The sequence below is a fragment of the Gavialis gangeticus genome, unplaced genomic scaffold (assembly GCF_001723915.1).
Source record: "Gavialis gangeticus isolate Ggan-Ray unplaced genomic scaffold, GavGan_comp1, whole genome shotgun sequence".
Classification (NCBI taxonomy): Eukaryota; Metazoa; Chordata; order Crocodylia; family Gavialidae; genus Gavialis; species Gavialis gangeticus.
In genome coordinates, this window is record NW_017729008.1 from 19,893,251 (window position 1) to 19,908,427 (window position 15,177).

The following is a 15,177-nucleotide window of genomic DNA, read 5'->3' on the forward strand; positions in this document are numbered from 1 at the left end:
ACCCCACCCCCCGGCTCTGCTTCTTGGAGGCAGCTGAGTGCCGCCATGACAGCAGGGATGGAGTAGGGGGGGTGAGGCTAGCAGTGCTGGCCTCACCCCCCCTACTCCATCCCCTCCATCCCCACCATCATGGTGGTGCTCTGCCACCTCCAAGGAGCAAGGCCGGGGGGTGGGGCGAAGCCAGCACCACTCTGTCCCCTTTGTCATGGTGGCACTCTGCACTCTGATTGGCTGTTTTACTAACCAATCAGAGTGCTCCAAGAGCACTATGGACAGGCAGACAAATGGACTAAACCCTTTATTATATAAGAATGTTAAAGTAGCAGCTAGGGTCCCATACCTTGCTCTCCTCCCATTGTATTAAATACCAACAGAGTTCTTCCCCAATTTCCATATAGATATGGCAGACAGGGGTAGGAGGAGAAACATAAGCACAATGAACTGAAGTGACTTGCCTGAGGTCTTCCTGCAGCCGGTGGCAGAGCTGGGAATAGGATCTGGTCTCCTGAATCCCTCTCCACTACACTGTACTGTGCCTCTTAGGACTGTGGTATGCTTAGGTTTTTATAAAAACACACAGGAAAACATGATCCTGCTCCAAAACAGTTTATAATATAATTAAAACGGCAAGACTTAAGTGACATAACAAAGAATGAAGGGAGAAAGCGATGGGAAGAGTATTAAAGTAAAGTAAGTAACAACATGTCTCTCAGTACATTACTACATAAGGCCGTACATATATTAATGCTCCTGAATCATTAAAAATGTTTTAAATGTCACCCAAACTAGTAATCATGGATCTATTGGTTTCTTGAAGGTATCATAAAAACACACCATCTCAGAGAGATGTTCTGGTTGAAATTAGTCCAGATGCAAATTAAAGGAATTTGGGGACAGGGGAGAATGCACAGACCTGTGGTAAAGACTGACTGAGTGAAAGAGGTAAGGAGATTCAGCCAAAACCTTTCATATATCAATAATGCAAATAACAGCTAGGTTATTCAGGAAAGAACCACACCTCATTATCAGAAGGCATGATCAGAAAGTCCACCCTAAACATTTTTCCATGAGCTTCATTACAATGTATGGTGATTAAAATGCTGTACCTCTGGTACTAACAGCAAGATTTCTCTTTGAAATCAGGTATAGTCTCAAACCAGAAGCCAATGAAACACTTTAGTGTGGAAGATCCCTTAGGTTTTAACACTCTGTTCCTGGATTGTGGCAGTACTGAAAGGTTTTTTAATTCACCCTGATTTGTTTACTAATTTGCGAGGTAGAAATTATAAACAGACCTGAAGTCTACTGGAATTTTGTTGAGTAAATGTCTAAAATACAAAATTCAAGAGGCTCAGCTTCCTGAAGGAGATAAAAATCAATATAATAATCATTACTGTGTTAAATGAAGTCACCTTTACCATATATTTGTAGACTATGGAAATGTTTTAGTATATAATACAATTCCACTGTATCATATAACATACAAAATGGTAATCTTGCATGAACAATTTTTTTGGGTGAAAGACAGATTAGTGTGTTACTCAGAATAAGCCTAAGTTTTTGTGGATCTGGGTTTATTTCTCTGCTTTGCTGTGGACATTGTGTGGGATCTTGATTAAATCACTTGAGAATCTGGGCCCCTATTCTCCATTACCTCCAAATGAGTTAGGCAGCTCAGCACTTTTGGAAAGCCCACTAGGCAGTTATTTGCAATTTTAGACATCTAGGAAGCTTACAAAATCTGCCCTTTAATAGTTATCAGAGAAGATTTTTTTTGCTTCTGTCATTATGTAGAAGATTACATTATTTTAGTGTAGGTTTTGTTTGATGAAGTAAAATTAGCAATCTGTCAGGTTAAAACACTGACAGATTAAGTCTCTTGTATTAACAGAGACTTCAGACAATCTTTTGAAACATTTTTGAAAAGAATAAGGGAAGTAGTTACCTACAGTAATTGTCTCTAATGGCTCTTGAAAACACTGCAAACCTATTGTTGCTCTTGCCAGCTATATAATTTGTGTGTTATTGTGGAATGCATTATAACATGGTTATTTGCCAGTATACAATTTCAATGTAGTTGGGAGACAGCTCATATGGGATTACTTGGGTTTTTAAGGTACTGTATTTTATTGCAATTTAAAATATTCAGGAAAAAGGATATGAGGCATTCAAAAATCGAATATAGGTTATCCACCTTTCTCAAATATTGCCTCTTTTTAGTTTCTCAGAAGAGCTCCAGATATGTAGTGATTTACATGATTTAACAGTGATGCTGCATAATTTAATTAAGATATGGGGTAGGGTACCGTGACACAAGACACAAATAACAATTTTATAGTCTGCCCTTGTTGTGGGAGGAGCAAACTGCACACATCATACATTCAATTCACTGACATAGAATAGTTACATGTTATTAAATTATAAGTAGGAAATTAGAAACCTACTGATTGTGAAATGTGTAATGTTAACTCAAACCTTTGGGGAAGAAGGCTACGTTCCAACAGAAATTCTGCATTGTGGGGACAGGAGGGACTTTTGTAGGAAGAAAGTCTAGGAATAAAAAAGAAAGGAAAGATAACTAGATATAAGACTGTAGTCTGTTTTGGGGGATGAGAGGAAGCTGATATAGATAATAAAGACAGCTACTGGATGAAGAAGGAGAAAAATACATCACTAGTACAAACTAAGAGAAACCTTAAGCAGCAAAGAAGGAAGGAATAAAAAGAGCAAAGAAAAAAAAAACAAACCAAAAAAGGCAAAAAATAAATCCAAACAACAATAGCAAACCCCTCAAACCTCTCCAAACAAAACCCTTCCTTAAAACCAAACAAAATATTTCAACAAAATATTTCCCCAAGAAATTTTCCAGGGGACAGTGGCAATACTGATACAGACAGACCTATCTCACAGCCAGAAGGGGAGCCTTGTCCAATGTGCATCTTAAAGTGATATAAAAAGGGGGTACAAGAAGAGGTTCTAAGGAGGCTTTTATCATTATTTGTAGCAGCAGAAATGACTGTGCAACACACTGTCACCCTGAATTATTATACCTTCATGTATCTGTAACATAATCATGCTGCGAGAGAGAGAGAGAGAGAGAGAGAGAGAGAGAGAGAACATTGCTTATAGGAGAAAGGGCAGATGTGAGAAATAACTTAATCTTCAGTCAATGAATGGGTGTCATACATTTTTAGTACCAAAGATATTGGTATAATATGATTCTATACAGACTTCAGAAAACATGGTGCAGTACACAGGCTTGACTCATCCAGTTCTACTTAATGGTATACTGATTGAGCAAATAGGTATAGCTAAATATATCTCAACCCTTGATTTAAGCAAGGGCTGTTGGCAAACTTTTTTTTATCCCTGGAATCAAAGAAGTCTGCGGCACTGAAAACTCCAAGGTTTAAATCCTCATCCCATTAAAGTCCCAATGACTAGTGGGATCAGGCCTCCACCCTTAGTGTATGCATCTGTCCTTCTTTTCAGGAAACACACAGCCCCAGCTATGTTCAAAAGGCTAAGGGACTTTTTTTGTAAGCATGAGAGCCCTGGGCTGAAGCCTATTTTATTAGTCTGATATAGCTCTCTTTTGTACCACCTGGAATTAATGTAACAACTAGAGAAGGTACTGCAACAAATCCACAAAATGGAGGTGTCAGTAAAGTCAGGAAAAGAAGCGAGAGTCCGAGAGTTGGAGACGGTCCAAAGGCAGGCATCAAAAACAGTAAAGGAGTTTCAAGGCAATCCATACCAGGAAAGCTTGAGAGACCTAGGTCTATTTAGCTTGGAGAAAAAGAGATTGAAGGGTGGCATTATAACAGTCTTCAAGTATTTGAAAAGCTCTCAAAGAGGGAGTACAACTGTGGGCAGGACACACAGCAAAGGATATTTAGATTATATCTAATCTAATCCAGCAGCACATTTATAAGCTGGGAAACTCCCTTCTCGAGAGCATGGTGGCAGAAAGAGATCTTGGAGTCATTATTGATGCCAAGATGAACATGGGCCAACAACGCAAGGTCACAGTTAATAGGGCTAACCGTACCTTGTCGTGCATCAACAGGTGCATCTCAAGCAGGTCCAAGGAGGTGATCCTCCCCCTCTATGCAACACTGGTCAGGCTGCAGTGAGAGTATTGTGTCCAGTTTTGGGTGCCGCACTTCAGAAGGGATGTGGACAGCACTGAGAGGGTCCAAAGGAGGGCCACCTATATGATCCAGGGACAGCAGGGCAGACCCTACATAGAGAGGCTATGGGACCTGAACCTGTTCAGCCTTCACAAGAGAAGGTTGAGGGGAGACCTGGTGGCTGTCTATAAACTCACTAGGGAGGACCAGCGGGGTTTGGGAGAGACCCTGTTCCCCCAAGTGCCCCCTGGGATAATAAGGAATAATGGCCACAAGTTGTTAGAGAGTAGGTTTAGACTAGACATCTGAAGGCACCACTTCACAGTCAGGGCAGCTAGGTTTTGGAACCATCTTCTAAGAGAAGTGGTGCTGGCTCCTACCCTGGGGGTCTTTAAGAGGAGGCTTGATGTCTACCTGGCTGGGGTCATTTGAGCCTGGTTTTTCTCTCCTGCCAAGGGCAGGGGGTCAGACCCTATGATCTACAAGGTCCCTTCCAACCCTACTTCTATGAATCTATGAATCTATGAATTATATCTCAGGGAAAAAAATTATGTAGTATTGTAAACATAAAGTAGTTAAATAGTCTGCTCCGGGAGTTGTTGAATCACCTTTACTGGAGTTTTTCAGGAGGAGGCTGGATAAGCACCAGTCGAAAGATGATTTAGGAATAAGATTATTACATTCATATAGGGTGTTGGACCCTAAGGTCTCTTCCAACTGTATGATTCAATGAGTTTGTGTTGCTACAAATTAGTTTGTTGAATTTGCTATTTCAGTGTTCCAGGCTTCAGATCTACAAAGCACTTAAGCACAGTATTAATTTTATCCACTTACCTTAAGTTAAAAATAGGTTTCAATCCTTTGTTGAATTGGGGCCTTGTGTAGCTTTTAATCTTTTTGCGTTTATTTCAATAAGGCACCAGGGAACAAGGTAAAGCACTGTTTACAAATGACCCAATAGAGCCAGCACTTGCTGACCTCAGTGTTTGCTTCATGGGTGATGGTGATAACAAGAAGACTGCAGGCTTTGGGCACTCCAGTAGGGAGACCTCCCCAACCATTTAGGAAGTTAGATGAACATTGAAAAGTTGTTATAAGTAAAATTTATATGTGGAAATCGAAATGGGTCACACTCATTAGTTCTGTTTAAAGGAGGGAGGGAGGAGCAGAACTGGAGACTTCTGTTGGTACTGAGCCAATTTATAAATAGCATTTTAATTATTGGATGCTCTCATTAGCATATGTTCTTAATCCAAGTAAAAGCAGGGGATGGACTCCTATCTGGGTGCCTATGTTTGAAAATTTGGATACGCTTGTAAAAGGGAGGCTCCCAGGGAGCACAAAGGACTGCATGTAAATTGCTTGTCAGGAGAAATATTGTCATGAGAATTGTACAATGGAAAGGATGTTCTTCCTGTTTTCCATGAAATCTATTGATGTTAACCTATCTAGGCAACCACAGAGTCATGCCTTTACTACAAAAAATGGAAGCAAACATATCCATGCTTTAAGACCCAAACATCCCTTGTCACCCAGAGAATCTGGTGTCTGAAATGTTTTGCCTAGTTAGACCTAGAGGTAGGGACCTTGCCTTTCAACAGGTTTTTGCTGAGTGCTATCCTGCCATTAGTGATTAACAAAGACTGCCTGCAGCTGTTTTTCCTTCTTGTTACGAAGTCACGGTCCCTTCCACTCTAACTCTGCTACTTTCACGCCAATGGGAGTTTTGATATATTGACTTGCCCCAAAACATTGGAAGTTAGCAGGAGGTGATTTTAGGAAAACCACTCTCCTCTTGAAATGTTAATCTTCTGGGTATACCTGTGACAGCCATAGTGGAGGTTGCTTACTGTTTGCAATCTTTGGAGTTTAAATGGCAATTCACAGAAGCCTCCAATGAACCAATCTGAGAAACAGCATGGTAGTGATATTTTTTCATCCATTGTGATTTACATTTTAAAATGTCTTCTTTTATCTTTTATTTTATAATCTGATACAGCATTTACAACTGTTCAGGGAGAGGGTGTTAAACAAATAGGTTTTTGTTGTCTTTTCATCTTTCTGTTTTTCACAAAAGCAAATGGAGTCTCTTTTATGCCATTAACCAAACTGACTTGTAAACAAAGAGGCAATTTAACGGCATCCTCACCCCATGCCATCCAAGCTTAACCCTGCAAAGTCTGAGCAATGCAGGGAATCAAATGATCAAAGAGATCACATTTTGTTGGGGACTCAGCAAATGATCATGCACTTACATTGTGCAAGAATATATTTCCAAAAGGCAATAAGCTCTTATCACTCTTCTTATCCAGGCTGCACTTCTGATTGATTTCTCTGCTTTATGTAACATCCATTTGGTGGAAGTGAATGACGGGTATTGTTAGAACTGTAGTGTATACCAGTCCGTTTTCAGCAAAGGAAGTAAGCTGCAGCATCCAAGGAACTTGAGGGGAGAAGAGGGTACACTTGCCCTACAAACAGAAGGGCTATTTGCATTTGCTTTATTCTTTATGAAATATACATTAATTTTCAATTAAAACAATTCCTGCAGTGCTTTTCACTGTAGCAAGTTGGCATGTTAATTACAAAAAATAAAAGCTCGTACATAAATTGTACAGCTTTTGTTGCAGCAAGTCAATATAAAAGTGCCACATTACTCAGGCTGGTATCTAGCAAAGTATATAAATCTGTTCAAGAATTAAGTAAGGAGAGGAGGGAAGAGTCAGGAGCATGTTTGAGCTACCCCCTGAGGAGAGCGCAGTTATACACTGCCTGTTTTAGAAGTCACTATGTGTATTCTTCTTTCCTGAATAAGCATAATTTGCCCTTTTCAGTGAAGAACATTTATGTTTCAACAATTTCTGCTCTTTTTAGACTTGTATGCCCTGGAAGCTATTAGGCTCACCAGTTATGTTAATCTTCATGACAGAGTATTTTATTGGTATATATTTCATGAAAACACCAACAACTTATCTAAAATAAGAACTTGAAAAAAGACTGAAAACATTGGGGACCCTATTATGTTTATTTTAAATGTTTTTAAAAATAAAACAATTGTTAGCAGTCCACACGGATTGTAACAACTCCTGAAAGGAAGGCTATATATTGTTTTTTTTGACTGGTGGTGTTAGGCGATATACTGAATTTTTCCCCATGGTTTCTTGTAGATCAGGGGCCAATAACTTTTATCTTCTTTCTGAGAAATGTCACGTGTGATGGCAACAGTTCTGAGAGGTTCGCGGTAATTTCACATTCCTTCTACAGCTGAACTGGATGTGCAACAGGAGCAAATTAAAGTCTTGCAAAGACATGTACTATGGTCCAACTCAGAAAATCATTGTAGTATTTACCTAAATCCTATTAAATGTAAGGGGTCTTTTGGTTGTTTTGCTGAATCAGTTTAAAGGGGGGCTTTGAATCTTTATTCATTTTGATTTTCTTTTTGTAGGAGGCACAACAAACAGAAAGAAAGCATGAGCCATAACAACTAAATCTTTCTTCCACTTTCCTCATGTTAATATTCAGAGATACTTCTTTTGGAATTGAAAGAATCATATCAACATCATTCCCTAGTGAGTCTGCCCATTGGTAACATCTATAATGGTTGTCTATAGTTCACCAGTTCACTTATTATTGGTTACAAAACACAAATCAGAAACTAGCAACCTTTGATTACTAACAACATTATTAGAGGTGATCTATTGATAAGAAAGAAGAATATGGTCTGTATTTTTTTTCTGAAACTGCAATGTTTGTAGCCATACAGACTACTGGAATGGGAAGTAAATCATAGAATAATAGAAAATTAGGGTTGGAAGGGACCTCAGGAGATCATCTAATCCAACCCCCTGCTCAAAGCAGGACCATCCCCAACTAGATCATCTCAGCCAAAGCTTTGCCTAGCCAGGTTTTGAAAACCTCCAAAGATGGAGACTCCACTACCTCTCTGGAGAACCTGTTCCAGTGTTTTACCACCCTCTTAGTGAGAAAATTCTTCCTCATACGCAACCTAAACCTTCTTTGCTGCAACTTGAGACCATTGCTCCTTGTTCTGTCATCTGCCATCACTGAGAACAATCTAGCTCTTTTGAACTTCTCTCCAGCTAGTTTAGGCTGCTATTAAATCCCCTCTCAGTCTTCTCTTCTCTAGACTAAATAAGTCCAGTTCCCTCAGCCAGTTCTCATAAGTCATGTCCCCCAGCCACATCATCATTTTTCCTACCCTCTGCTGAACTCTCTCCAATTTGTTCACATCCTTTCAGCAGTGGGGGGCCCAAAACTGAACAGTACTCCAGATGTGGCCTCACCAATGATAAATAGAGGGGAATAATCACTTCCCTTGGCCTACTGGCAACACTCCTACAAATGCAGCCCAGGATACTGTTAGCCTTCTTGGCAACAAGGGCACACTGCTGGCTCATATTCAACTTATTGTCCACTGTCATCCCCAGGCCCTTTTCTGCAGAGCTGCTGCCTACCCAGTCAGCCCCCAGTCTGTACTGGTGCATGGGATTGTTTCGTCCTAAGTGCAGGACTTTGTACTTGCCCTTGTTGAACCTCATGAGATTACTTTTGGTCCAATTCTCCAATTTGTCTAGGTCACTTTGAATCCTAGCCCTACCTTCCAGCATATCTACTACTCCCCCAGCTTGGTGTCATCTGCAAACTTGCTGAGGGTGCACTTTAAGCCATCTTCCAGGTAACTGATGAAAACATTGAACAAAACTGGCCCCAGGGCAGATGCCTGGGGCACTCCACTTGATAACGGCTGCCAACTAGACATCGAGCCATTGATTACTATCCTCTGAGCCTGATGCTCCAGCCAGTTTTCTATCCACCTTACAGTCCATTCATCCAGCCTGTACTTCCTTAGCTTGCCCGAGAGAATGTTGTGGGAGACCATGCCAAAAGCCTTGCTAAAATCAAGGTACACCACATCCACTGGTCTCCCTGCACCTAGAGTCAGTCACCTCGTCATAGAAGGCAATCAGTTTGTTCAGGCATGACTTGCCCCTGGTGAATCCATACTGACAGTTCCTAACCACATTTTTCTTCTCCAAGTGCATAGAAATAGATTCCTTCAGGATCTTCTCCATGATTTTTCCAGGGACTGAGGTGATGCTGATTGGTCTCCAGTTCCCTGGATCTTTCTTTTTCCCTTTCTTAAATATGGGCACTATATTTGCCCTTTTCCAATCATCCAGGACCTCTCCTGATACCCATGAGTTTTCAAAGATGATGGCCATTGACTCTTCAATCACATCAGCCAACTCCTTCAGCACCTTCAGGTGCAACCCCATCTGGCCCCATGGACTTGTCCAGCTTTTCTAAATAGTCCCTAACCTGTTCTTTTGCCATGGTTGGCTGCTTACCTCCTCCCAAAACTGTGCTGCCCAGTGTCATAGTTCTACTCTAGTGATTATCCTACTCTCATAATGGTTGTCTACTCTCATATCTAGCAATTGTCCTACATATGAACAATTTTAGCAGCACCAAAGTCTGGTTTCCTACTACAGCCAACACAGGGCCTGTAATGAGTTTGCTCCTGACTTCTTTTAAATCTCTTGACTTGTTTACTGGAAACTCTGGCTCTGATTCCCAGCACACCCTGACCTCAGCTTTGACTCTTGGTGCACCCTGACTTTGGCTTAGGCACCTGGCTTACCTGGGACTGTGGTTTTTACCCCTGGCTTACCATGACCTCAGCATTGACCCCTGATCCCTGTGAACCCAGTTCACTTTTCACCCATTTACTAAGTGACCTTCCCTGACTGCCCACACCCTGGTCCCCAAGGCTAAGTACAGACAGTGAAAAAGCCAGAGGCTGAATTGATTCTGTTAGTCTAAACTACGCAGATTGAACTGATAAGTAAATGAACAGACCTTCATTTTTGATTCAGGAAATGCAGCCATATGCCTGCAGTGGCTCAAGTTAGAAGCTGTGGGGGGAGGGGGACGCTAGAGCATGCCTGTGAGCTATTGCCAAAGGGAAGGGAAGAAAGAAGCCCTTCAAGGATTTGCTCCCTCCCCCTGCTCCACAGGAGGTGGCATGGCCAGGGAGGGTGGGGACCCTAGCCTGGGTCTGCTGATGGGAACAGTGCCTGCCAGGCTTTTCCCCTCCTCCCACTCCCTGCTTGAGGGGGGTCAACTGCTGTCAGACTTGGCGGGGGTGTGTGGGGGGGAAGGTAGTGGCATTGAATTAGTTAAAGATTGATCAGGAATAGTTCTTTCTCTGAAGCAAGCATGTATTGAACACAGCACTTTGCAACCTCAAGCAAAAGATACAGCCCAGTCGAACACAGTGAGAGTGCACACAGCTTAGTCTAATTTAAAATGGAATGTAATACGCCAAAAAGACAAGACCAAGTCCTGCCTAAGTCTTATGTAATCCTGAGGGCAGAGTGTCTCCTTACAGCCAGGTATTCGGAAAGTCCTTGCTTACGTATTCCAGTTTCCCACCTTTATACAGGGTCTTCTTTATAATGTAAATGTAGTTCTATGCTTTCTTTGGTCACACTAGCTCAAGTTGTCTGTGATCCTCAGCACATACATGATGGTTGTGCCAGGTCTTTGCCAGCCCAGGGCAGCACACTGAGCTGCAGTGGGGGGTAATTAAAAATCATCCCAGACTGCAGCTGGGGTTTGCCTGCAGCGGGCAGTCCCTCTTAGCCTGTTGCCCACCTGCACTCTGCTGAAGCAGAGAGCAGGGGGTGTGGGCAGCACACTGAGCTGGGGACAGGGGGATTAAAGCCCCTCCAAGACCCCAGACCCCAGCAGGGGTTTGCCTAGGGAGGGCAGTCCCTCTTAGGCTGTTGCCCCACCCCGCCCCCACCCCTTCTCCTCTAGGGGGGAATGATCTGGCAGGGGCTGCCCCCCCCTCAGATTTCCCACCATCCCCGCTTGTCAGGCAGTCCTCACTGCTCCAACTGGAGAACAGAGCGGTGGGGCCAACCCTGCTCTCTGGAGCAAACAGCACGGCCCAACCCAGGGCTGCAAAGCATGCTGGGATGCTGGGAGACTCTGATTTAACTTAAGGGGTCTGGGGCAGAAGTTCCATAAACTGCTTTGACCTCAGTCAGGTTAAGTCTGTTACTACATTCAACCCAGTTTATTTTAAACCAGTTTTGGCCCTTGTGAAACCGGTTTATATGTACTGAACTTTTCTGTTACAGGTTCTGTTACAGGTTTAAACCAGTTTCTGATCACTTAAGCAGGTTTATATGTAACTTCTGTTCTTAGCCTAGCAGGGCCCAGCTGCCTTCTTCACACAGTTGATGTTTTCCACTTGCAGCTGCTGCAGTAAAAGTTCCATGTTCTCTAGCTATGCTCAAATTCACTTCTTCAACATCAGCCAGCAATCGGGATGATGTTGCAAATGCAAGCCACGATCTCTCTGCTGACGCAGACGCAAGACCTTGGGGTTGTTTTTTATGTGACATTCCAGTCTGTAGTACCAAACAATTTTCCTCACGCAGATACATGCTCCTTTTAATAGAAAGAGAGAAAAGAATGTGTAAAACTCACTCAATAAAGTAGACTTCCCCTTTTTCTGTGTAAGCCATTTCCCAGTTATCAGGCAACGGGCCCAAATCATCATTCTCTTCAGGTTTTGTCTGCTTTGTTACGTCCATATCCTCCTTTGCTTCTTCAGGCTGACTGTATCCTGGTGCAGGGCAAGGCTGTGAGGAAATTTCACCTGAGACGCCCATACTCTTCTCCTCATGTTCACTTGATTCTACAAGAAAACAGAAAAACCTTAAGATTTCTTTCTTTATATCTTTTTATATAACACGGAAGGTTAACTGTGCCCAGGCCAATATCCAACGCTGGAAAACGCAAGTCCTGGGAGAAAGAAGATGATATAATGTTTATAAAAGTCCATTCTCCCTCCCACCCCCCAATGAACAATAAAATAAAGCAAAACAAAAATCTAAAGCATAAGTAATAAAAACCAAGAGATTCAAGTGCCTGATATACCAAGGAAAGCATGTTTTTCACTGCCCTCTATTGTTCTGAGGGGGTTTGAGGAGGGCATACGCCCTGTAGCTACGCATCACTGGTTTGCCTACAAACCAGAAGAGCTCTGTCTCCGTCTCTGCCAGAGCTCTTTCCAAACCAGCAGTCAGCATGGAAGGGAAGCCAGCCTTTCATCCAGCAGTGCTATTGTCCCACACCTTGTAGCTCTTAAAGTATTACACCCATAATGTCAACACCCTGCTGTTTTACTGCAGCAGACAAAAAGCAGATTCTTTTCAACTTGAGGAAACACACACACCCTCACGGTCATTCTTGTAATCATACCTCATGAAGAAATCAATTTGACCACCATGCAACCTAGCACTGTATATTAACCATATGTGAAGTGGCAGTGACTTCATTTTCATCATAATTTGTGTAACCAGGGTTTAAGTGATTCAGGCCACAGTCAATGACTGCTACCAGCTCCATCCCAGAATCTCATGAGGGAGGATCCTGCCGTTCCCTTGCCTTTTTTTCAAATGTTTGCTCTTTTACTCTTTACAGATTCCTTAAGTTGGCAAGTCAGGTTGTTTCTCTTTGGGGTATCCAACCCATTATTCTACCAACAGTCACTACAGGCAAATTCAGATTTTCTTAAATGGGCAAATGATTTACAATGGAATAAGCCTCCTCAAATACAATGGTAGCTAAATACAAATGCACCTTTGTATTAATATTTCAAAGCATACTGTGAATGGGAAGCACATCTACAATTCCAGGGGACCCAACTATGTAAGTCTTGTGCATACTTGTGACGTTTGTCACAGAGTGACTTCCACAATCACTTAGCCATGGGAGGAAGGCTTACCATCCTGTGGAAGTTGCCAAAAGCAGAACAGACACAGGCTTTGCTCGGCTAATATCTCAAATGCTGTGATCTTTGTTATTTCAGTCGCATGTGACACAAAGCCAGAGTGAGTCTCAGGGATGTTAAATTCCAGCACTTGTTTCCTTGTTCTATAGGGCTCCATTTCTTTTTTCAAAGGCCCCTAAGGGCTGATGTTCAGTTTTCCACGACAGGCCAAAGCAATTGGAGTGACTGTTTTCCATCCAATGCTCTATACCTTGATTTCATATTTTTATATAAGCCTCCATCTAAAAATATCAGGGATGTGGATAAAGCAACTTTATCTATGTTTTTTATTATTATCATAGTGAATTTTCAGGTTGTGTTCATCGCTGAATAAAATACCTTTCATATCTGCATGTATGAAGGAGAGGAATGTACTATCATCATCACACTAAACATGAATTTCAGCACTCTTATAAAAAACATCTCTGATTTGACATTTGAAGGCTGTTGGCTGATGTGTTCTGGGAGTGGTGGGCATAATCAATAGATCAAGAAAAATCTCTGAGAGGCAGGCAGACTTGTCATTGGCTGGCTAACAAAAAAGGGAGCACTTTAGCATAAAGAAACAGACCTGCATCAGCAGTGTTAGTGAGAACTGAGGTTTCTTGGATGATTATGCAAGTTTCCCAACTTTCAAATGGACAAAATTTAGTTATTTAAAAGGCATTTGGTGAGATAGGGTGGGATGAGTTTACAAAGGTAGAATTCAGTGTAGCCAAATTTGTGTGTAGAACCATATCTGCAGTACTTTCGAGAAGTACGTAACATCATAAATAGATCATTACGTGTGATACCAAAAATAATGCAAGTAAAAAGTACTTGTATCACTACTGTCAGTCTTGCTCCAAAGCCAGTCTCCATCACAAAGAGTGATTCAGAAGAACCCAACATGTTGCATTCTTCTGAAAATTTTGCCATGTGCATCACAGAAACTGCTGCGTACTGACTGCTTATGAAAGTCTGCTTATGAAAAAATGTAAATGTCTAAATGAGAACTGTGTTCTTTTGAAAATCTGACCTAAATTGAGTGACCTGTAGCTTGAAGCAAAATATTAAAGCAGTAGAGGCCCCAGAAAAGAAAGTGTTATTCAAATTTGGGATGTAGAATCATAGAATCCTAGAAAAATCAGGATTGGAAGGGACTTTAGGAGGACATCTAGTTCAACCCCCTGTTCAAGGCAGAGCCATCTCCAACTAGATCATTCTAGTGTACACTTTGTCTAGCTGAGTCTTAAAAACCTCCAAGGATAGAGATTCTACAACCTCTCTTGTAGTAAACCCCCCAGTTTTTCTTTTATTTATTTTGAAATGCATTCCCCGCCTTCCCCAACTATTTCTGATTTTTTCTCTCCCTCTCTATTTCCTATAGATAAGTATGAGTAAGCTAAGACATACAATGAGCTAAGACATGGGATAAATTTTAGCATTTTTGTAGCAAGTTTTTTTTCTCTTTTCTTCTTTGAGCCACTGTTTTATATTATATAATTATTGTGTTTATACTGCTTGACTGATTTTTACTGTTTTTTCTATTGATACTATATAATTGAGGCCTACATGTGTAAGTTAGCATAAGTAATGTCAAGTTATGTCAAGTTTCCATTTTGTAAGTCAAGCCTCCATCTTGTGTCCTCTGCCCAGGTGTAACCTATGACTCGTGTCTAGCCAGTCTCATGTAAATTGGTTCCTGAATGAATGGGGATGAATGAGGGTGCTTCAGATACAATGGTAGCAGGCCTCTACTGAATAATGAACTCAACAACTGGATCATCAACTCAGTGACTGGACCACTGCCTTGCATTGACTCACCCAGGAACCATCGACTTCACCCAGGGACAGAACAGAAACCCAGCATTTGAAGGACAAAGACCCTACAGAAATCAGCCAACCCACTATTGCAACACAGACACCTGGAACTGCACATCCCCAGTACACCAGGGCTGACCCTTGCCTGGGCATGTCCCTGCCACTAGAGTCATAGAAGGTCTGCCCCTATAAAAAGGGGTAGTGAAGACAGACCCAGTGGGACACCCTCTCCATCTGGACCAGCACTACGCCATCCACCCAGAGACCCTGCCGGCGACCCCCTCTGGACAACACCTTGCTGGAGAAGACCCTGACTGGCCATCAAGGACGAACTCACAGCCCAGGATAGGTAGCTATCATCCACCTTCC

General features: G+C 42.0%; 1 protein-coding gene across 13 annotated transcripts in view; it reads right to left on the reverse strand.

Annotated features, from left to right (window-relative positions):
* The window catches only part of MAGI2 (membrane associated guanylate kinase, WW and PDZ domain containing 2), an 886,876-nt gene that overhangs the window by 487,749 nt on the left and 383,950 nt on the right, over positions 1–15,177 (reverse strand). For 12 of the 13 annotated variants that reach the window (XM_019509478.1, XM_019509480.1, XM_019509483.1 and 9 more), the window contains one exon: positions 11,658–11,868. In XM_019509478.1, coding sequence (XP_019365023.1) covers positions 11,658–11,868 — 211 coding nt within the window. Of the gene's footprint in view, positions 1–11,657; positions 11,869–15,177 lie in introns of those variants that run through there. The other variant, XM_019509487.1, reaches the window with a different exon arrangement.